Below are 22,533 nucleotides of genomic sequence, written 5' to 3'. Positions count from 1 at the left end.
AAAAAAAACAACACTTTTGTATGTACCTTCCAATCCAAACCTTTCTGTGATTCTGTGAACTACCTAGTCACAGCATTTGTGACACCTTTCTGCACCTGAAGGGTGTTTTGTTAATAAAGTAATATGCAGAATATCTGTTCATAAAATCCAACTTTTTGCTCTCCATTTTTAACACATTTTCCAAATATTGAGAGTCAAAATCAACCTATAGTAATGCCTAAATAAGTTAAATACCAGTACTTAAAATAAAATATTTATTAGGAAGACTGATTTTTCCTCAGTCATGTATAAGACTGGTGAAAAAATCAACAAAGTAACTTTCTTTACTCACTAGTCACATTTTCTTCATGCATGAAAATTGATACTGCATTCAATTTCATTGTGTTTGACATTCCCCATATAAAAAGGATCTCTTAACAAGGTGAGGTGAGATGTGAAAACTTGCAGAAGTGACTGGAAAATCTCTCTTATGCTATTTCCATCATTTCTTCTAGGACAGAATGTTGCTTTTCCAGTTGTCAGATTTTCTTTTTTAAACACTTTATTTTCTAGTTCTGCTGCCACTCTTATCTTTTGATCATATTTTTGTGTCCAGTATTTCACAGAAAATGTCCATTTATGCTAGTGGGAATTACCAGGATATTCAATTGTCCATTTACTCTGGAGCAAATCTGTATTTTCTTTTTTCAAGTGTTGCATCTTCTTAGAATTAATATTTACACTAACCAAATATTTGCTGAAATAGTGCTGAACCATTTTTCAGTGAGGAATTGTAAACAGCAGCAGTGACTTTAGGAAAGTCACTACTTTGTTGATTTAAACTCCTTAGCTAAAATGATGAAATGCAGGTGATTCAGTAAGGTTGCGGATTAAAGAGGCCTGAATTTAATGAATGATGTGCACCATTAGGTTTTACTACATTGCATGTAGTGCCTACACATAGCCCAAAAGGCTAAACCCATGTAAATCCCATTTAAACTTTTTGGCTGAGGAAATTGTCATCATCCATGTGTTTAAACATGGAAGTACATTTAGAAAAATGGAATAAGTGTGATAAAATTAGTGTATTCATATTAAGACGTGCACTTGCTATTTCTTCTGAGGAATGAGTGCTCAGTTTGTTATAATTTTACACATTTTTTTTGTGGAATCTTTCAATTTTGGCAGATATCTGTTTCCTTGTAGATACACGATTGTATAGTTTCAGTTATTTTTAATATGTATTTGTTATGTGCCCCAGCATATGATAAGCTATTCTGAGAAGAGAACTGGAGAACTGATCCACTGTCAGAAAGTATGCTGTGGGGATTTTTATAGTTTGTTTGTTGGATTGATAGTTTCCATGTAAAAAAACCTTGCCACTTACTTTTTAGTGAATTCATGAATGCTTAAGTATTGCTCTTCTAACTTAGCAAATTATACGTATTTTAAGAAGTTTATATTTTAAATGTAAATAAATTAATTGAATGGCAGAGCATGTACTAATTGATGGAAGGAATATTATTTTTTTTCTGCATGTTTTAAGGGAAAAAGTATATTCAGTGACTTCTGTTTATGTTACTAAGGATTTTTCCCAATATATTACAGTAACAAATAACCTTTGAATTAAATATAGAATAATGCTTTTAGGAAGTAAAATATTTATATTCCTTTGTATTATAAGTAAGTTCCATTTTTGTCAATTTTATGAACTTGTCTAGAAAGGAATATATACTTGATAAATAATTTAAATTCAGCTGCAAATCTGCTGTTGTTGAATAGTTAAACCTATTTAACAAAAAGGTGCATTCTGGACAAAGGTTCTCCAGCATTCCATGTCAAGAAATGACTTGCACCTCATTAATAGGAATTGTCACCCATCAAAGTAAGGAAAATAAAAAAAAATTGAAACTTGGTTTCCAATAACTATGTGACAAGTGTGTGTGTGTACTTATATTTTTCTAAGAACACTTAGCAATGCATTTGTAGTAGGGAACCATAACATATCCATTTCTGGACTTATGAAAAATTCAGAGTTTAAATTATCTCATGCATTTTATTGATATGTTTTCTTTCCAAAGTCGGTACTGAATTTTATTTCCTTCTGTGATATCATAGGTTATCTGTTAATAGAATTCTTTCCTTTTCATTTGTTCAACCCAGAAATATGAATGTGTCAGAAATCATGTATTTTTCTAACATCTGTACAGTCTTTCAAATTCCTTAGTTCTGCAGCATTATTATTTTGAAGGTACACTTCAATGAAGCACATTAATAGGCACTGAAAAATAGAGTATAAATAGACTAGCTGTTCATGTGAGAGTTGTTTGAATGTAACTTTATTTGAATACTTTTATGTTTCTTGTCATTTGCTTTTTTAAGTTGTGACCATAATATAAAATTCAATCCCACTCTTTTTTTTTCCTGTAAAACTTACTGGTTTACTTGTATTTGCATTTGTTCATTCTTTTGTCAGCTTTTGAAAACGGGAGACAATTGTCACACTTAGTCAAGTGGGTAACTTGAGATTAGCTAGAGGAAGGCCAAGGAATTGAGAACATTTTGGACTCTGCATCACATGCTGTGTCCAGCCATCTGAACACATAAAATTCTCTTAAATTTCATTGCAACTCTTGTGGTGGATTGGCCCTGGCTGGACACCGAGTGCACTCCCCTTCATCCTGGTCTCAACTTCACTCCTGAATTTTGTCTCTCTCCTCCCTCTCAGCAGTGAGAGGAGCGGGAAATGGGTCAGTTCATCACAGGTTGTCTCTGCCACTCCTTCCTCATCAAGAGCAGGACTTCTTGCAGTCTTCTGCTCTGACGTGGGTTTGCTTCCCTCAGCATGCAGTCCTGCAGGCGTGGATTGCTCCAGCCTGGGTCCCACACCAGCTCACCAGTCCTGCCAGTAGTCCTGCTCCAGTGTGGGCTTCCCACAAAGCCACAGCCTCCTTTGGCTTCTGCTTCATCTGGTGTGGGCCCTCCACGGGCTGCAGGGGAATCTCTGCTCCATCCCTGGACTCCACGGGCTGCAGGTGAATCCCTGCTCCATCCCTGGACTCCACAGGCTGCAGGGGCCAGCCTGACTCAATCTGCCCGACTGAATTTCCCTGCTGGGGAATCTCAACTCCAGGCCCTGAAACACCTCCTCCCCTCCTTCTGCACTGACCTTGGTGTCTTCAGGGTTGTCTCTCACATAGTCTCACTCCTCTCTTCCAGCTACAGTCTTTTTTCCCGCTTTCTGGTCATGTTGTCCCCAAGGCTGTACCGCCATCCCTGCTGGGCTTGGCTTTGGCCAGCAGTGGGGCTGTCTTGGAGCTGACTGGCACTGGCTCTGTATGTGAGGACATGTGGAGAAGCTTCTCACCAGAAGCCACTCCTGTAGCTCCCCCACTACCACAGCCTTGCCAGGCAAAGCCAGCAGAGACCCTGCATAGGGAAGCACTCAGCTGAGACCTACAGCTGATTCTGTGCTACCATCTGTAGGTTTATTGCAGGGCAGATTGCTTCAGCGTTTGGCTTTTTGTCTCTTTCCTTCCCCACCTCTAGAATAAAGGTTGTAGTATTTACTAGCTTTACAGAAGAATTTTGAGATTCTGCAAAAGAAATTTGAGATTAAATACCTGCCAAATGCAAATTGCTCTTATGTTAGTAGAAGCAAAGAAAAATGCTTGAATTATTATTATTATTTATAATTATGCTTTAGTTACAGATATTACCATATTAAGAAGAGAAAAATAAGGAAGAAATTGAATCAGTCACTTTGTTTTTGCAGGTTCTTTCATGTTGGTGAATACATCTGGAAGATACTCGGGACAGAAAGCTCACCTCCTGATGCCCCATCTGAAAGAAAATGATACACATTGTATTGATTTTCACTATTATGTTTCAAGCAAAAACCCTGAAGCTAGCCCTGGCACTTTAAATGTATATGTGAAGGTTAATGATGGTCCTCTTGGTAACCCAGTCTGGAACACATCTATCACTGCCACTTGGAACAGAGCAGAACTGGCAATTAGTACTTTCTGGCCCAATTTTTATCAGGTATGTCTTACTTTTTATGAAATTTTGTTTCTCATAGCAACCATTAAGAATAATAATAATTTTAACTTTAAAATGAAAATACCTTTCAGTATTTCTAGTTGATCATCATCTTAATCACATTTTGTACATGATGCTAAATGTTTGTTTTTACATACATATGGCTATGTTTATATGTTTACATATATTTATAGAAGGGTATGAAATGCACACATGATTAAATGTGGATGAACTAATTATGTTGGAAAAAATCTAGAAATTTTGCCATTGATTTCAGTCAATTAACTTTTTTTCTGTAATAAATTCACTCATTCTTTCAGTTCATTAGGGATGCTGGAATTGAATGCCAGTAGATTTTATTACAGTACGGTCTTCAGGTTTGATTTAGATCAGCAATACTTGTTGCTTTGGAATCAGCAGAATCCTTTGAATCCTCTGTTCAAGTCTTAACTCTGAATGTAATATCAGTTTGTCCAACAGTTAACATAAATATAATAGGAGCTATCATAGGAATGGGATTTTGAGTGCATCCTAAAAATTCAGGGGGAATTTCACTTGACAGTCCCTTAGGGTGCTGCTTTTCTGTAGGAAGGTTTAGATGTTACAGTTACTTACTGTTCTATAGTAGTTCAGTGTTTTTTTTCTTCTTCCTGTGAAAATACAGTCTATGTCTCTACAAACAAGTAACTTAGTTTAATAAGAGCAGCGCAGTATCATAGAGGTGTTACTGAAGCTCCTCCGTCTTCACTTGAAGTCTGGAAAGTTTGAATTGTATTCTGTTTGTTTGCCTGTACTTAATACTGTCACCATACTTGTGGTGTGAAGCTTTCTGAAGAAAAGCCATCCCAAAGATGGGGGTTCCTTGACTGCAGAGCTCCCTAGGAGGTGCAGTGTTGCTGTTCCACCATGTTTTTCCAGAGTGGGACAGCCTAATTCCTACAGCAGTGTCCCAGTTACTAGTGTCACATGTGGCAGAGTCTGTTTCAGTTCCGGCACTTTCAGGTAACCAGCTGTTTGTCGCTCCATCATATTGTCATGATGAGTTTGGCAGTGTCCACTGCAGGTACTCTGGGAGGCTGCAGTGGACTCCTTTCTGTGGCTGCAGCATCTGATCTGTGAGGATGTCTCAAGTGAACTCAGTCTGTACTTTTTGAACCCTTTTTCGTCTAAGGAAAAGAAAAAAAACTGAAAAATTTTCTGAAGTCTTTATGATTGTTTCACCTACAATGAAACAGAAAATCCTACTCCAGAAGATGAATTTGGAGGGCCAGGAACGCTTTTTTCTTGGAATGTGGGATGCCTGGCTGTGGATGCAATACTTGCAGACCCAAAAAAGCACATTTACTCATTTCCTCTTGCCTCTGATAGTGTTTCCTAGGTTGGATAGCTGGTATTCACAGGGTCTGCATTTGCATCCAGTGTTCTACCTTAGATTCCTAGGAATTGCTGTGACTGTATTGTCAGGGCTTCCTGGAGAGGATTCAGGGTAAGCTTATGGACATCTCAGCCAACTTCATGATGTGGATCTTTTGTAATTGCCTGCGGCTCAATGAGGCAATATTCTCATACCTTTTTGAGAAGAGCTGGCTTATTAGCAGAGCTGAGGTTCGCTTCAGCCATGTGGGAGAAGCTGTGTGCTACCTGACTCTCTGGAGCATAAGGCTGTATCCTGATCGCAAAGTCCAGCTTGGTTTCGTCATACGTATCTCAGGGTGAAAGGGCAGTGTGTATTTTGTTGCCTGTCAGAGTTCTAGGAGTGTTTAGGTGATGTGCTCTGTCATTTGGTTTGGTTTTAGGTAGTCCTTTGAGGAGCAGGGAGTTGGTGCCCATAATCTTTAAGTGTCTCTTCCAACTCAGACACTCCCATGATTCTCTGACCTTACATCAAGATCTCATGTTACCGATTTGATGCCACTGTTGAGAACACCTTTCAGTGCTCCAAAAAGCCTTTCTGTCTTGGCTGAAATAATGAGGACCAGTCTGTGGGGTTAGCCTCAGTGGATGGTGGAGGAAGAAGATAGAGCATCCCACAAGACAATTTTGTGGCTGATACTGGATGTTAACTCAGTGGTTTATAATGTGGAATTTACTGGAAGGTTTTGTGAACATGGTGGGTGGTTTAGGAGGACTGAGTAAATGTGTGACTGTCTCACTTATGCCCAAGTCTGAAGTGTCCCTATCTGTATAGTGAATTAGTAGAGGAGCCTCCAGTTTTCTGTCTTCTGAAAGGAGTCTGGTTTTTATGCAGCACAACTGCTCTGGAATCAGCAGTCAGTAAAGAAGAGGGCTGTGCTTCAAAGTCTCACTCTAGCTCTGAATCAAAAGGCTGATGTGGACAGGGGAATTTTAGAAGAAGCCTTGACTCTTACTATTTAATTTAAGGTAAATTAACACATTCTTAAAAATACACAAAAACTCTGACAGTTTCAAATGTTATTACTAATGTTATTAATAGTAATCTGTGTCAGATTTAGGACAATATGATACATCTAACAGATATCTGAGTAATAGGTATTTGGCCATAGCAACAGAAGGATGACCTTTCCCATCCTCTTTCTCCTCAAGACCTGCCATCTGGACTGTTCACCATTATTTGTAGGTGAACCCTTACAAGCTTGGATGGGGTACTGCAGTTTAGCAGATTACGACACATCAGCTGATGTGTAATAGATGCCCGAGCCTGTCTGTAATGGATTCTTTGTGCTCTCCTTGCTGCTGGAAATGTTGACATTTTTGCATAATCTTTCTTTCACTGTGGAATATAGTAAGTAATTTTCTTTGCATTTGCTGCATATAGTCTGAAATAATACCTGGTTAGGTACTGCAATTTAGCTGATGTGCCAAAAGATCTTATGCTATGTTAATATCCATGGCAATGCAGGGGATCACTGTTAAATACTGTAGCTTCACTGGTTTCATTGTAAATAAGCTCATTTATTCTCGAGGAAGTGCTATCACCATTACAAGAGCTTACAGTTAATTGTCTTTGTTTTTCGTTGCCTCCATCCTCTCAGAGATCTGTGATGCAATTTCCTCACTTGAGTGCTGACGTTTGCAACTTCTCATTGTTTCTGAACTCCTTTCATCAGTTTTCATGCTTTTTCTTCTTCACAGAATTTCTTGTGGGGGAAGACAGGAAGTTAGCTGCAGGCAGCTGGGAGAAGGGCAGCAAGAGGAGAGAGGGATCTTATGAGAATATTTCTCCAAGTTAGGTGGCAGCTCAGGTGACTGCAGCAATAGTGGGGAAGGCACAGGACTCATCTGGTAGGTGTATAATATAGTACCAAGTCTGTTTCCTAAGCTCCTGTTCGAGTTCAAAACTCCAAATTCCTTTGGCAGAAACCCATGTGTTCCACACAAAGCCTCCAAAATGTACAAGACTTCCTCACAGTGATTTTCTGAGTTTATCTGACCCTGCTGAACATAATTAAGAAAAGCCCCCTAAGAAGGTTTTCAAGGAATGATGGAGCCCTTTTTAACTGGTAGTTTCCCAGTGAGTAATCTCCAAGAGAAGAGATGGCATTAATAGGTGAAGGGACAAGGCAATGTAATTGTGTGATTGTCTTTGTTGTGTTTTAAATCACACAATCTGTGTAACCATCCACATCTGTGAATAATTCCATTCCCTTAGCAGAAAACCTACAAGATGTCTAGATGCAAATGAAACCAAAATGTACTACAGAACTCTGAGGACAAATTACATATAACATTTCAGAGTTACAATATTTATACAATTCAGTATTTTTTCAAACACAGTGTGTTATGTCTGTTTTGCTGTTGAAAAATGTAGGCAAAATAACTCCCACTAAATGGTAACTGACTACAAATCAGATTATGTAGTATGGAGTGAATTTTAATCCAACTTCTAAAGATTTATTGGTTTAAACCATGTATTGCAAATGCATACAAGCAAAGTGCTCAAAAGATTTAATAATTAACAGTACTTTATTACTGTAGCACCAGAAGCCTAAGCTTGTAAATATTTTCCAGGTTGGGTTTCTATTTAGAATCGACTCATTAGAAGTATAGTCTTTGAACTAAATAATTAATTTCTTTTAATGTACCATTTTCTTTTTGCCAGGTAGTTATTTGTGTATGTTGCACACCGTAGGTAAGCTGTACTAAATATATGTCACAAATCACAATTACAACCTGCATGTAACAACATTAATTGTTGATTACTTGCTGATTACTTAAATTGTCAAGCATTCTGACAATTAGGGATGTATTTAATTCCATAATTAATGATCTCCCAAGTACTACTGCCTGACATCTGCCATTGATTTTAAGGTATGTCTGCACTGCTGTCCAGTTAGTGATAACGGTGTGCTTGCAGTAACGTGGGTTCAAGCTGCCAAACACCTTCTGAGAGTCCAAGATAATCAGCACAGCTTGTTCTTTTCTGCAGTGCCTCCTGGTCTCTGAGCTATTTGTTTCGAAGTAGCTGGTGTATTTCTGCAGGTACTAGTCTTATTTCTGTTTTATAAAACCGCTTTAGGAGTGCTCCCCTGAGGGAGCATTGCCTTCCTCTTTTTAACATTGTGCCCGGGAGAAATTGTTTGCTTTACTGAGCTATTGTTTATTTGGTGCATCTTAAGCAAGAGCATCAAGGAGTTTATTGTGCCTTTGGAGACAGCCTGCAAACAAAACAAAGCTTCACACAATTCTTAAGACCTTCACCCTCCTCCTAACTTGAGTAGAATTAGAATGCACATGGAAAAAGAAAATTGAATGTTACATAGATTTTGCTGGTTAGTGGAGAGATTGTTTTTAGATTCTTGGGGAGCAGTCTCAGTAGGTTGAGAGGCTCTAAAATTGATGCTTTGAGATACAAGTCATGTAAAAACTTCTCATCTAGTGAGGAGAGGGTGGCAGGGTTTTGGTTTGGTGTATGTTTTTATTTTCTTTAATGTTGTGATGTTTTTTCTCATTTGGATTTTTTAGCAGGAGTAAAATCTGGTGATTTCAGGGTTGTTTTCCCTACGTCAGTTAATGATTCTCAGACCAATCAGTAGTATTTAAAATGAATTTTACATTTTAGAGGTGTTGCCATTTGGGAATATCACAATATGGCAAAACTACTACTGAGTTGAATCTTGTGAGGGGATTGTGTTCCCTGCTTCTAACCCTTCAAGCAAACAATTTAGCATCACACCACTGCAAGTCACACACTGTCCCCCTATCAGTTTTTATGTTTTGAATTATTTGCTTTGTACTTTGCTGGAAGTCAGTCATAGCAGCAGTGAACCGAAACAAATCTCGATTAAATAAAACAACAAACACTGCAGATTTAAAATCCAGAAATTGAATTGGAAGGATTAAAAATAGCTTCCAGTGGAGTAACAAGACTGTCTGTGCCATTGCACCATCTTTAAATGTAAAATCCTATGAAGCTGGAGTGAAAAACTGGGGTAAGACCTTGGCAGTAATTCCTGATCTTTTTAGTAAGGACACAAAGGAGTTACGTGGTATCACTTCAGAAAGATGAGATTTACCCTTCACCAGTCTGACACTTTCCCTGTAAATTAGGAGTTCAGGGAATAAGAAGCAGTAGATCCAACCTAACTTGTAAAATCTTTAAAATTTTAAAACATAGTATTTGTTTCATAGCCTGTTTTGTACATGTTTTGCTTGGAGTTTGGCTCATGCAATGTATTTAAATCCTCATCTAGGACAGAGCATTAAGCTTCTTGTGCAGTAAAAGTCAGGCTTACATCCTTGTGTGTTGTGTGTGTGGAATTCAACTGCACACATACAGTTCCCGAACTGTGCTTTGAACTCCAAAGAAACTTTGAAATGCATATTGCATTTTGAAAAACAAACCTGTGTCAGGCATCTTAAATAGCTCTTCTTCATTGACTTACGTGCTTTGGGAATAGCTATTTTGAGAAAGATGCGCCAGGGCAAACCGCATACCTAAATTTAAAACCCCCCAGCAGTCTAAAAATGGTCACGAGTAAGGAGGCATACATTTTTTGTCATGTACACAAGGCTCTGTTATTTGCTCCTGTCCCTTGTTCCTAAAAGAGAAAAGCATTTGGGCCTTCAGTAGAGAAACACGAGACAGCAACTGGTTTAAAAACAGAAAGAGAAGAATAAGATTTAACAAGCCTTAATGTCAGGAGCTCAGTTTTCAGTCTGGCTTGCTTGTTTCTTTGAGATCTTGGATTGGCAGCAGTCACCAAAATGTTTCATGTGCTTGAGTGCAGGTGTGAGGGCCAGGTGGTGGTCATGTAGGAGTGAGAGGTGAGGAGGGAAATGGCATGAAGAGAATTCCCAGCCAAGGAAGCCCAAACACAAATTAGGAAGCCCACGTCGATTCGCTGTGATGGACCTCTGCAGGGCTTGGGGAGGAGCAGGTCAGGAACATGACTCCCTTCACATGGCTGTGATGAGAAAGCAGTTGCTGCTGTTGTGGTCAGGCAGGTAGTCCTAGGAAGAGTCAGAAAGGGGGAAAGAATTCAAACCACAGGGTACAAGTCAGTGCCGGTTTTCTGGAGAGAAGCTGTTTCCAGTGTACAAAGGAGGGTGCTCTGTGTGGTAGAGCGGGGCAGGCAGAGAGGAGAGCGCAGCACTGCCTGCTCACTGGGGGTGCAGGGGGGCAGGACTGCAGCCTCAGCTTAAGCAGCTTTCTTAATACTCCTTTCTCTTTCTTGTTTTTGCAAAGTGCTATTTTTAAGTCATGTGAAGGACAGTGTTTATACTAGGTACAATCCACCTTTTGACTGAAAGCGTTGTAATTTTGCAGCAACAAAGGCAGGAATTTACAGAGTGAGGTTGTGCGGCAACAAAACCTGTTTATTTCTATTGTTCTTTGGAACAAATGAGTTATCTTGAGTCGCACATTTTCAGCAGTAAGCATTTATGTTGGTGAGCAGACCCCCCTTCTTTGTTCACATGCAGCAAGGGGAAGTGGCAGGAATGAAAAGCTAATTTTGCTCTTCAGTGAAGCAGGGAGGATCAGGGACAGTGCAGTGCTAAGCTGCTTCCCTGGTTCCTGTTTGGCAGGCCTGCTGCGGGGAGAATGGTGTAAAACAGCTCTCAGGGCAGTGTTCAGCAGTTTTTCCTGAGCAAATGAATTCCGTGTTTTAACCAGTTGTTTCCGGACTGATAAGGTGGCGGAATAATAGGCAAAAAAATCCAAGGGCCGCCCAGTCTGACGTTGCTGGAGTGTTTTCTCTGTTTTGACTGGAGTCTTTTGTATTGCCTGCAGGTGTTGCATCAGCCGTGAGGAAAGGCAGAGTTTGGAGGTGGCAGTAAAAAAGTTAATGTTTGCAGGCCAAAGTACTGTTCAAATGGGAAATTACGGAGAAAATTGGATGTGAAATAAATTTCCAGGTTTCATCTCTAGTGAATTTACTAGGAAAACTGATCCAGATTTTTGAAGAGTCTTGAGTGCCCCTATTGTAAGGTTTTCAGTGAATAAATGGGCTACCAGAAGTGTTTCTCAGGTCTCTCTCTCTCACTGTGTGTCACACTCTTACCAGGACTTTCAGAAACCAGTAGTGCATAGGATCAAATTCCTCTTTTAATTTAAAAAGGAAAAATGCTTAGTTAGCTGATATTTGAGTCTGGAATTTTCATTCATCAATTCAAATAGAACAAAATATTGGATTTGTATACAGCAATTGATAGTATTTCACAACCTGTGAACAGAAGAGGGGTTATATTACTGTACTTGAAATAAAGTGTCATGTTCATACAATCATAGAGTGATTTGAGTTGGAAGGAAGCTTAAAGATCTTCTGACTCCAAACTCCTGCTTTGGCTGGGACACCTTCCATAAAACCAAGCTTCTCAAAACCCCATCTAGTCATCTTTAAACGTTTCCAGGGATGGGGCTCAGTTTCTCTGGGAAATCCATGCCAGTGTTTCATCACTCTTGCAGTAAAGATTTTCTTACTAATATCTAATCTCTGAACATTCTGGTCCAGTGAAAGGTGCATGACCCCAAGACAAAAGGGTAGGAACTAGATGATGACCTTTAAGGTCCCTTCCAACCCTAACCATTCTGTGATCCTAGGATCCCTGGAGACTTCTCTTCAGGCTGAATGACTCCATCTATCTAAGCCTCTTTGTAGGGAAGGTGCTCCACCCCTCTGACCATCTTCGTGGCCCTTCTCTGAACTTCCTTCAACAGGCTTTGTGCCCTTCTTGGGGGCCCCAGAGCTGGATGCAGTACTACAGGTGGGGTCTCACTGGAGTAGAGGGGGAAAATTTGCCATGCCTGTTTTGCATGTTGGCTTTCTGGGCTGCAGGTGTGTGTGTCTGGGCCTTTTTGACCTTCTCATCCAGCAACACCTTCAGGTCCTTCTTCTCAGGTCTGCTGTCATTCCATTCTGACCATTCTGCATTTGTGCAGGGTTTTTTTTTTCAATATATGAATTAGTGTCTCTCTTTGACAATGGTATGTCACTATTGGCTTTAGTACCTTTTTCCTTTTACTAAAAATGGCAAATTCCATGTCAGAAGAGACTAGAAGTTGCAGTCATTAAATTGATATCAGTTTGACTATTGCTTTTAATGGAAGCACGATTAAACTGACAGTATTTCAATTTGTAATACTTTTCTTTGGAACATACTCTCTTTAATGTCAATGATTGTAATTCAGTTGTATGTCCAAGTGGCATTTTCTTGACATGCTGCCTGGCTTTTTTTGTGGAATGACACTTTTGGTATTTTGTCTAGAGATACAGTAGAGTATTTTTGATCAGTTGTTGAGTTTTTCTCTGCTGTTGTCATTAGCAGTTCTGATTCAGTTGTTTCAAGGTTGTAGTTTCTGCCTATGAAGTGAAGGAATAGGAATCTACAAGCTGTAGATTGCAATACTGAGATACTCAAAGCCTCTCAGAGAGCCTGTAGCTAAGCTCCCCTGTTATGAATTATGGAAATGATTTTGTGTTTGACTCAGGTGTTGCATATGTTTTCTTTCCTAAAGCTGAAGTTGTTGGTCTTGCTGGAAGTCAGGTAGTTCTTTAGAAAAGACACCCTTACGCAGCATTTTAAATAATAGTTAAGTCCCTGTTACTTGTCAGTAACATTTTTAGCAGAAGATTTCTGACTGGTTTGGCTGGCAACTCCACAGGTGTTCATGTGCCAGTTCCTCAGGGTATCTTCTAGAATTTAGCATATCTGAAAGTTGCGAAGCTGAAAAAATATATTTCACTCTGCAGTGATGGGATCATGGATCAGGTAGGCCTTTCAGATGGCTTTGTGCAGCTGCTCTTATGGTGAGGGCTCCATAGGAAAGGGAAGGTTGGATTCTTTTTTTTTTATTATTATTATTATTATTATTGTTATTTTTAGTTTTGGTTTTTTTTTTTTTGTTTTTTTTTTTTTTTGTTATGTTTCAGTAAAACCCAAGAAGTTAGTTGTTAATGTATTTTTCTTATTAACAGAGAAAACTCAAAGCCACTAGAGAATACAGGAAGCAAATCAGTAACTGTCCCCAGCCCTCTGTGTTTTTAGAGGCGGGTCTTTGCATCCACACCTAGATTCAGTTCTCTCAGGGACTTACTTTTGTGATAGCGTATTTCCTTGGGAAACTTTTCCATCATTTCTGAGACCTGGTTGTCTACTCCCTGTTCTCCACTACCATGTTGCAATGTCTCTGCCTTTACTGCAGGTTCCTGGGGTTATGCCAGGTTCTCATACCCTATGGTCTTTTAGATGTTCCCAGTTTGGAACAGGCTTGGTAACTCTTCAGGAAATGGAGCGTTCTCTGCCTCTTTTCAAGGGTGTCAGCGTAATCACTTTTTAATTTTTTTTTCAGATTGTAACACAAATTAAGAACTTGCAACTTTGTCATATTTCTTAATAGAGAGAAATACTTGTTCTTTTCAGAGTTCAGTGGCTGACAACAGGAGCTGCATTCTTGGGTCTTGCACTGCTGTTAAAACTTGGGGTTACCTAGTTTTACCCAGTGCATCACCTCTCTATTTCCATTTCAAGACTGTTATGGTGAGGGTAATAATTATTGTTAGAAAAGTTATTTCAGGTCTCTGAATGCAGGTTATTCACTGAATCTTTGCTATTTTTCTTCTTTAAGAACTCTGCTTCCCAAGACAGTTAAGACCAATTTCATCAGGAGATTTTTGTAGGATGGAGATCCTTTGAAATTATGAATGGTATTGCTCTGGATGTTCTACTAAATGTTCTACTAAATCCATACATTGTTCAGCCTCTTGCTGTGGATCAGTAATACCAACTTTAAGAGCCACTAGAGTGCCATCTGGCATTTAGAAAGCCAACTGAGCAACCCTTTTCTTGCAGAATTGTTTCTCAAAAAATTCTTGGACTTCACTCATTGATATCTTGTGGTTTTATTCTTGCATGATTCATGTAGTGGCAACACCGGCGCCTTAGGTTAAAATTTTGTGTAGACAGGAGGCAGAAGTAGAATGAAAAGTATTTTTTCCTTTTCAGCCATGTGGAGTTAATGTTTACAGCAATTTTATTCCAGTGGGACTGGGAGGGAGAAATGGAGAGAGGTTAGGAAGAAGAAATCGGGGAGAGAACAACAGATCGGTGTCCACATGTAGGGCAGTGAGGAAGAAGGGAGAAGGCAGAGGCAGAAGGGCATGAAGTTTTTTCTCACCTCAAGATTGGTTTTAAAATCAGAATTTTTGTTCTGAGTGTTTATTCAGCATCAGGAGATTGTGATATATTAGGGAGCTGTGTGTTATCCTCACAACATATTTGCATTCTGTATCATTCAGTTAGGGGTATGGTATATAGTGTGTGCATCTGTTCCAGTGTCAAGTGCAGCATATGCGTGAAAACTGGTTTCTGAGCTTTGTCTTCCTCGAGGTGCTTCCTGAGACCAGTTACAAAAGGCAATTGGAGTTAACTTCCTGAGCAAAAGTGAAGTATCAAAAAATTTTAAAAATCACAACCTGGATTTTAGCATGAACTTCTTGAGTATTGATGTGGAAATGTACCTGCTAACATTACTGGCATATTTTCTTCTGTTCCCATTTTTGGGATGTTCAAAGCTGAGGCTGCCAAACTTTGGAGACATTTATTTTAGAGTGTACTCAATTCAAATGACAAGAATGGACCATTTATTTTGTGACCTATTTATAGCCATTAAACAAACCATGGCAAATGGATCTGCTTTGCTTAATTCACTGCATTTGGTGGAAGATTAAAAGCATGCAGAATACATTCCTGAAAATAGGTATGTTTGTGTCTGATACCCTGCAAATCTCTGTATACTACAGAATTGTAATTTTTAAAATAAAAACAGTTCATTCTGCTTTTATCTTCACTCAGACAAAGAGTTGAAAATAAAATACTGATCTCAATACTTAAGGCATTTATTACATAACTACTTTGCCAGACCAAATATTTGGGAGATTGGTTATTTCTACTGTAGCTATATATGATCCTGCTTGTAAATCTCCAAAAATGATGTAAACATGAAAAAAATGTGATTTAAGTTCTGGTTAATGATAAGAGCAACACATCTTGAAGGTTTTATGATTGTATTTTGTTTTCCACTTAAGATACTGAAAAAGTTGGTGTATTTTTCCATGATGTATTTTTTCCCTATGTTCCAAAGATGCTAACTGAAATTCTTTCTGCTTCTCAGGTTGTTTTTGAAGTCGTTACTTCAGGCCACTCTGGATACGTGGCTATTGATGAAGTGAAAGTTCTAGGACATCCATGTAGTAAGTACCTATCTTGTGTTCTAAAGCCAGACCCCCTAAAATAAATTAAATAAAGCATTACTTCACATGTATGCTGTTTTTTAAACAAGATGTGTTAAGATCATGCATGGCATAGTCAGTTGTGATCTTACTGACCAAATGACTGAGTGGGGAAGACGACACCAACTTCTGTGAGATTGTTCCTGTTACACCATACTGTGCTTGCTTGCATTTGTAAGAGCTTACTTTTAAGTAAGAGCTGTGATTCCAAATAAAAAGTGCTCTATTGGTTAGTACCAAAGCACCTCATAAAAATGGTTTTAGTGTTAATGGCAAGAAGACACACACATTTCTTCAAATACAGAGACAGTTATGCAGAATCAGCAGCTGTTATTTCTGAGTCACTTATTTCTAATAAACACAGCAGGCTCTCATGTTGTTAGAAAAGTATAGGTGCTTCTGCATTTTGAATTTATATGCTTCGCTAAGTAGGATAAGTCTGAAGCAGCATTTTAGCAGCTTACTAATTTTTTTATACAGATCTTGAGAGGTTTGATCTGTGCGTTTGTACCAATAAATTCTCAAAACCTGAAAATAGTTCTTGTTAATGTGTAGGCTGAGTTATAGCCCATAGCATGTAGAGTTCTAACAAAAGAGTATTGAAATGCAAAAGCTTTAATGAAAAGTTCTTTGATGAAGTAATTAAAATGTTAGAAATTAAGACATCAAACCCGTTAAATTGTCTAAAGAAAATTGAAAAAGTGCGAAAATTGAAGTAAGACTACTCTGTGTCTAAAACTTCGTAAAGCTCATAATGATATTCTTTCTGTATATTCCCAAAAATAGTTCAGGAATTCTTAACTCTTTAAACAAAAATTAAAAAAAAAAAAAAAGAGACAGTTTCATAGGTAAATAATTGGACAGTTTTGGCCTAAATTCTGTCTGTCCTAATTGGGAAATGTTTTAAGAAAAGAAAAGGCTGTATGTGTCATAAATTTGCTGTGAGGATAGTTGCAAAAATATTTCATCTCATTTTATCCCATATTTAGATACTAATTGTACCTATTCTATTCATCTCCTCCTTCTTATCCTGTCTTGCACTGGATTTTTAGTAACTTCTTCGTGAAGCTAGCTATTTATAAATTCCTTAAAAATGCAATTTCTCCCAGCAATAAGGGTTTTTAAGAAAATTTCCTCAACACTTTAAATGGTTGTAATGCTCTGCTATAAAAGAGATGTTTAGTTTGCCAGTACTGCTGCTATTACTAAGATTTTCATGTTGAAAAGTGGTCTCAGTGCCTGATTTATCCATTAATATAGAAAGTGCAAGAAGTCTGCTTGGCTGCAGTAGAATTTGAGTAGATTAGGGAATATTGTTCTTTAAAGTATAGGTATCAAATATCTATATTTGTCTATATTACATGCTTTCTAGTATTCTATTACACCCTTTCTAGTAAAAAAAAAATACACCCACTGTCTTTTTTACTTCAGTGGATATAATTCTTGTTTGAATATCAGTTTTACTTGTAGATATATTGCTTTAATTTTTACTGAGACTGTTTTCTCTTTCTAAATGAAACATAAGCGTTGGTGTGGAGAATATGTGTTGTGTTTTGGGTTTTTTCTGCAGTGTTGTTGAAAAAAATTGTGTTTAAAGAATACAGCTGTAGTTGGTGAGGAGTGTTATATTAGTATTGTACCTCTTTGGTGGGTTGCATTTCTAGAGGATCTCTTCTATAGACAATGTATACTTGGTAAAGAAGAAAAACCTGTCCCTCTGATAACATCATTTCTTACTGGCTTGTCTAGCTGGTAAGCATCTAACTGGTTTGTCTTTGAAACATTATTAGTTTCCATTGTGATCTTTTTTAATAGATTGTTATTACAAGAGGGAAGCTGAGCTAAGGTAATTTACACAGCACCCTTCTATTCTGCTCTTTCCAAGGCTTGGAAGTAAACCAACCTAGAATCTAATTTGTACTCAGAGACTTGTACATTTTAAAGCAAAATTAATCCATTTGTTTGGTGTATTTTTTATAGCCAGTACTTTGGCCTTGCATAACTTTAACACTTGTATCTTTTCCAACAGCAAAAACTCCCCATTTCTTGCGTCTTCAGAGTGTGGAAGTCAATGCAGGACAATTTGCTACTTTCCAGTGCACTGCCAATGGTGGAACAGACTCAAGTGACAGACTCTGGCTACAGGTAATTTTTTTTTTTTTTTCTAATGCACTGGTATTTGGAGAGAGGAGAGACTTTGAAAGGAATGTAAAACGTGAAAAATTATGAGCTGTCCATTTCATTAATGTTAGATTTTACTGTGCCTTTGAACTGCTGCGTGGCAGGTATTCTGTTTTAGAAAATGCCACTGGAGAATTCTCCTGCCTTGTTTCAGTGGAATGCTTACTGAAAATAAAGGTTCTGATTTTCTTATGTGTGGCCATCAGGAGTAAAGGCTAAATCCCTAAGGAAGAACTTTCGTATAATGTCTGTGCTGACTAACTGCAGTATTACACATAATGATTTTCTTGGCTCTCCTCTATCTCTGCTCAGTATTTTCAGCTAAAATTCCATTCTTACAGTTCAGGTGTAGAGAAGACTGTATATGACAGTCAAATCTGACCTGTATTGCAGAACCAAAGAATCTTGATTATATTCTTTGAGTCCACTATTTTTTACTTAATCAGTAATGTAGCTTCTGAATAGGTGTCAGAACTTGATTTAAAGTCTGTCTCCAACTCATTTTTTTCAGTAAAGATAGCGTTCATAAGTGTAGCCTGGTATCAAAAACATGCCTTTTTGCTTGGTCTCTTTTAATAATGGGGGGTGCAAGTTTAACAGCTGTCTTGCTCCCGTTATCACTGAGTTGTTCCCTGAAGCAAGCATTGGACTTACCATTAGGAATACAGCAGCCTCCAGATCCCAGTGATTTCCATATATGAAAACCAACATCCCGGAACTGAGACGTTGTCTGTGAGAAGGAAGGAAGGACGATCAAAATGAGTGAAACAATGTCTCAGAAGATCAGTCAGATGAAGCTGCAGTTAGTGGAGAAAGAGGAATAGGTGAAATTGGCAGTGGTAACAGGTGGGACTTAGAAACTAAATTCTCTATTTGTGCTTTTAAACAATTTAGGCTGGTAGTGTAGTTATCCTTTTCCATTGCATTTGCTTTTAGTAAATTTTTCATTTAAGTGTGTCAGGTTAAACAGCTGAATAGTTACAAGAAATCTGACACAGAAAAAAATAATTAAAATCACTTGAAAAGCAAAGCCTCATATTTATCTGTATCTGAATGATGAACTGGTATGTCTGTTCAGAAAGGGCCTGACCAAATACATTGAAGGCAATGAAAATCTCTTTTGGTTTTGTTTGGGTTTGCATCGTTATTTCCAACCTCTTGCTGGTACAAGGCTGATATTTTTCTAGTGCTCCAGCCCCTTAAAGACAGTATTCACTGTTGAATTGGTAGAATTAAACTCCTGTCTTTGTAACACCACCAAGATTTTTTGAAAGAATTATTATTTTAGTCATGAAAAGGTTAAGCATGCATGGGAAAATGATAGATTGCTATTTCATCAATTATATCTTTTCTAGGATCTTTGAACTTTGATGTAATGCTCTATTGTAAAACTGAAGGTAGAATTCAATGTAAGAAAATCCTCATTCCATTCAATTTTTCCAAATGTTTCAGGACAGTATCATTCTACTTTTATTTTTTTTCCACAAAATTTGGGACATACATAAATTCTTTACCAGTGTGGAATGTAGAAATTAAATATCCTTCTAGACTTTATGTAATACCAAACTATTTTATTAATAGGGTAGCAATTCCACAATATCTGAGCTTAGTTGAGTTGATTCGTTATTTATACATGATTATGAGATTTTTTTTTTCTCTATATGAAGGACAAGAAAGTAGTGACAGACAGAATTTTAGAGGAATTTTATCTTCCTACAGGGCCACTGTTTATTTATTCTGCCTGTACAACTATAGGTCCCCCTGGTAATCAGCCTAAGGTTGTGCAAATTCCAGGTGTGCCATTGCATAAGAATGTTTTAGAAGTTGACAGGATCTCCTGGATAGCTTGGATTTATTTTTGCACTTGTTTGCCAGTTTCCACAGATGTCTGCTGCAACTTAGAGTAAGACTGATCAAACAGCTCCATGTGTGGGATGCTGCAGATTGAGGCTATGAGATAACAGTTCCCTACAGGATCAGCTGTATTTTGGCGCACTAGGTCATTACTGAGTAACAGATCCCCAGCCCTTGCGGCTGTCCATTCATCACCTGACTGTCTGGTTTCATGGTGTGATGCTGAGGAATTTTGTATATGCCCGTGTATGACATCTCATGACTGTTGCAGGACTGTGAGTGCAATGCAAGCGTCAGTAACAGCTGTCAGAAAACATGGTATCTTCTACGTCATATGACTGCTTAAATGGACATTGAAGATCCTTGCATTCCCAGTAGCACTAAACCAGATATTCAACCACAAAACATCTTAATGAAAGACATTCCTGTATACACTAGAGCCAGAATAAAATGAGCACCGTTCCCTGGGAACATTTATGCTAGCACACAGGTGGTTCCGGCTTTAGTGGTACTGCAAACAAATCATGCAATCTCTGTGATATGCTTAGTTTGTTCACCAGTGAGACTAAGCCTTTTCTACTATCCTTTTGGTGGTCTGTTTTGTTACATCTATAAAACCTTAAGGGTAAATCATAGTACATAAATAAATAAATAAATAAATAAATAAATACTGTTGTGGGATATTATCAGGGGCTTTTCAGCATTTCTGCCATGTAAGTCGTATCAGGAGGCCTAATCTGTTTGGATTTGACAATTTCAGAATACTGTGAGATAATTTGCTCCCAAATGATTTCCAGTACCTGTCATTTTTTTCAGATTCACATTGTTAGTCTGAAGTACAGGTAAACTGCCAGGATGAAATCACAAACCCACTGAATTCAGTGACATTTTTTTCAGTTTCCAGTAATGGCAGGATTTCACTACTGTACTCCTGTCTCTTTTATTTAGTGCCTCTCTGCTTCTATGCGGCACAGTTCAGGTTTAGAGGTACACATTTATCTGATGAGCAAATTCTCTACTTTTTACAGTCTTCTAGTCTGTAAGGGCTATATGTTCTTTAAAACAAATGAACAGTTGTGAGTTGGTTTGTATTTTAGTCTCCATGTCTTTCCTAAGTACTTGTTGGAAACAGCATAGATGTTCTTAGTCTAACAATGCCCAGGCCTTGAAGCAGTCCTAAGTGAAATCTGTAAATCATACTTTACTTCCCTCGGGTTTTTTTCTCTTTTCAAGACTTTCCGACTCTTATTCCCTATGGAACATGAAGTCTGTTAATTTATGGAGTATTGTAGAACTTTTTGCAATTGAAAGGGCCTTGAGGGAATCACAATTCATATGTTAGCTTCCCAAATTAGACCACTGAGGCATGAAATTTCTTTCATGATGCTGCAATCAGTATTTACTCTTTTGGGAAAGGGAAGACAGAAAGCTGTTTACCTACTGCATAGTGCAGAAAAACATTTTTCCTCATTCCACTAGGCAGCCATACTCCCTAGTTCATGAGCTTTGCTCACAAGCTTGTCAGGTAATCTGACAGCAAATTGTGGGTATTTTAGTGATAACATTTCAGATTAAATGCAAATGAAAGGACTCAAGAATACCACACAGTATCATGCAAGTTTGTTTTTGTCATTGTTACGAGTGTCTGGGTAATAAGGTCATTAATTGGATTGTATGTTTGTGAATTCACATCTTCACTGTATTGTGCTCTAAATGTAAACATACCTTAATGATAAATCTGAATGTCTACAATTAACAGATGTGTCTAATCTGATCACATTTTCACATTTGTGAACAGCACAGGTCAGTGCCACTATGGGATGACTCTTTCTCTACTATTGAGCAGTTGAGCAAAAATGTCATTCCTGTGCTCCCACTGTTGGAAAGGAATGAAAGAAAGGTGGAACACTGAACCATTTATGGTCAAATGAAAGCAGCTGAGACAGTCTTCTGAAAAGCTTATTAGTGTCCAGTGGATTTGCATAGGAAACACAAATCTGAATTACAGGAGAGAGGGGGTAGAATTCCTTTTTGGAAGTAACCTGCTTCTGGTGCAGTGTTTTGTCTGCAAAGAATTGGCTTGGTTTTCCTTAGCTTCTGAGGCCTGTCTCCATCTCCTCATTTTCCCATCCTCATCTGTTGCTTCTCATTATTTGCAGTGGGTTTGTTCAGTTGCCTCTGTGTGCTGCTTATTCTTAGAATGACCTACAGTGTGATTTACAGGAAATTGCTGTCAAATCATACCCAGATATAATGAAATTCCATTTTAATGTCAAACACAATCTTTTGATATTGCAATTGCAGTTTTCAGGTATGTGCTTTGACTCAGTGTGAGTAGCCTTTCCTGAGAGAGGCTCCTCAAAGAGTGGAAAGCTATAGCTGATGGAAAAGAGAGGTCATCACTTCACTGCAATAATTTATTTTTTCTGGCTTTATTCTAAAACATGGTTGAAATGTAAATAGTTACTCTAAAATGTAATTCTCAAGCACATAAATTTTATTGCAGAAATAGAGAACTAAAAGTAGAAATTTGTTGAAGGCGAGCAGATAACAATAGAATCTCAGGATATGTCTGACAGCTGTAGTAAGCAGCATCATCAGATTTACTAGTAGCAAGAGACTAATAAATATTTTTATATAAAAGAGGAGAGGGTGAAATCTTTCATACCTTGGTTTATGCATGCAGGATGTGTACTACTTCATTTGCAGCCAAGAAACTAAGAACAGTATCACTTTAATGGCTAAACTCTCTTCTGCCTTACATAGT

At 38.1% G+C, this 22,533-nt stretch overlaps 1 protein-coding gene across 7 annotated transcripts in view; it reads left to right on the top strand.

Moving 5' to 3' along the window:
- PTPRM (protein tyrosine phosphatase receptor type M) overlaps nucleotides 1–22,533 on the top strand; it is a 447,605-nt gene that overhangs the window by 133,752 nt on the left and 291,320 nt on the right. For all 7 annotated transcript variants that reach the window (XM_033068182.2, XM_033068164.2, XM_033068169.2 and 4 more), the window contains 3 exons: nucleotides 3,755–4,023; nucleotides 15,614–15,692; nucleotides 17,761–17,876. In XM_033068182.2, the coding sequence (XP_032924073.1) occupies nucleotides 3,755–4,023; nucleotides 15,614–15,692; nucleotides 17,761–17,876 (464 nt within the window). The remainder of the gene's footprint in view (nucleotides 1–3,754; nucleotides 4,024–15,613; nucleotides 15,693–17,760; nucleotides 17,877–22,533) is intronic.

Source organism: Catharus ustulatus, chromosome 1, assembly GCF_009819885.2.
Source record: "Catharus ustulatus isolate bCatUst1 chromosome 1, bCatUst1.pri.v2, whole genome shotgun sequence".
In the NCBI taxonomy this organism is placed as follows: Eukaryota; Metazoa; Chordata; class Aves; order Passeriformes; family Turdidae; genus Catharus; species Catharus ustulatus.
Note: the sequence above shows the minus strand (reverse complement) of the source record. Positions and strands in the feature narration are given on the sequence as shown.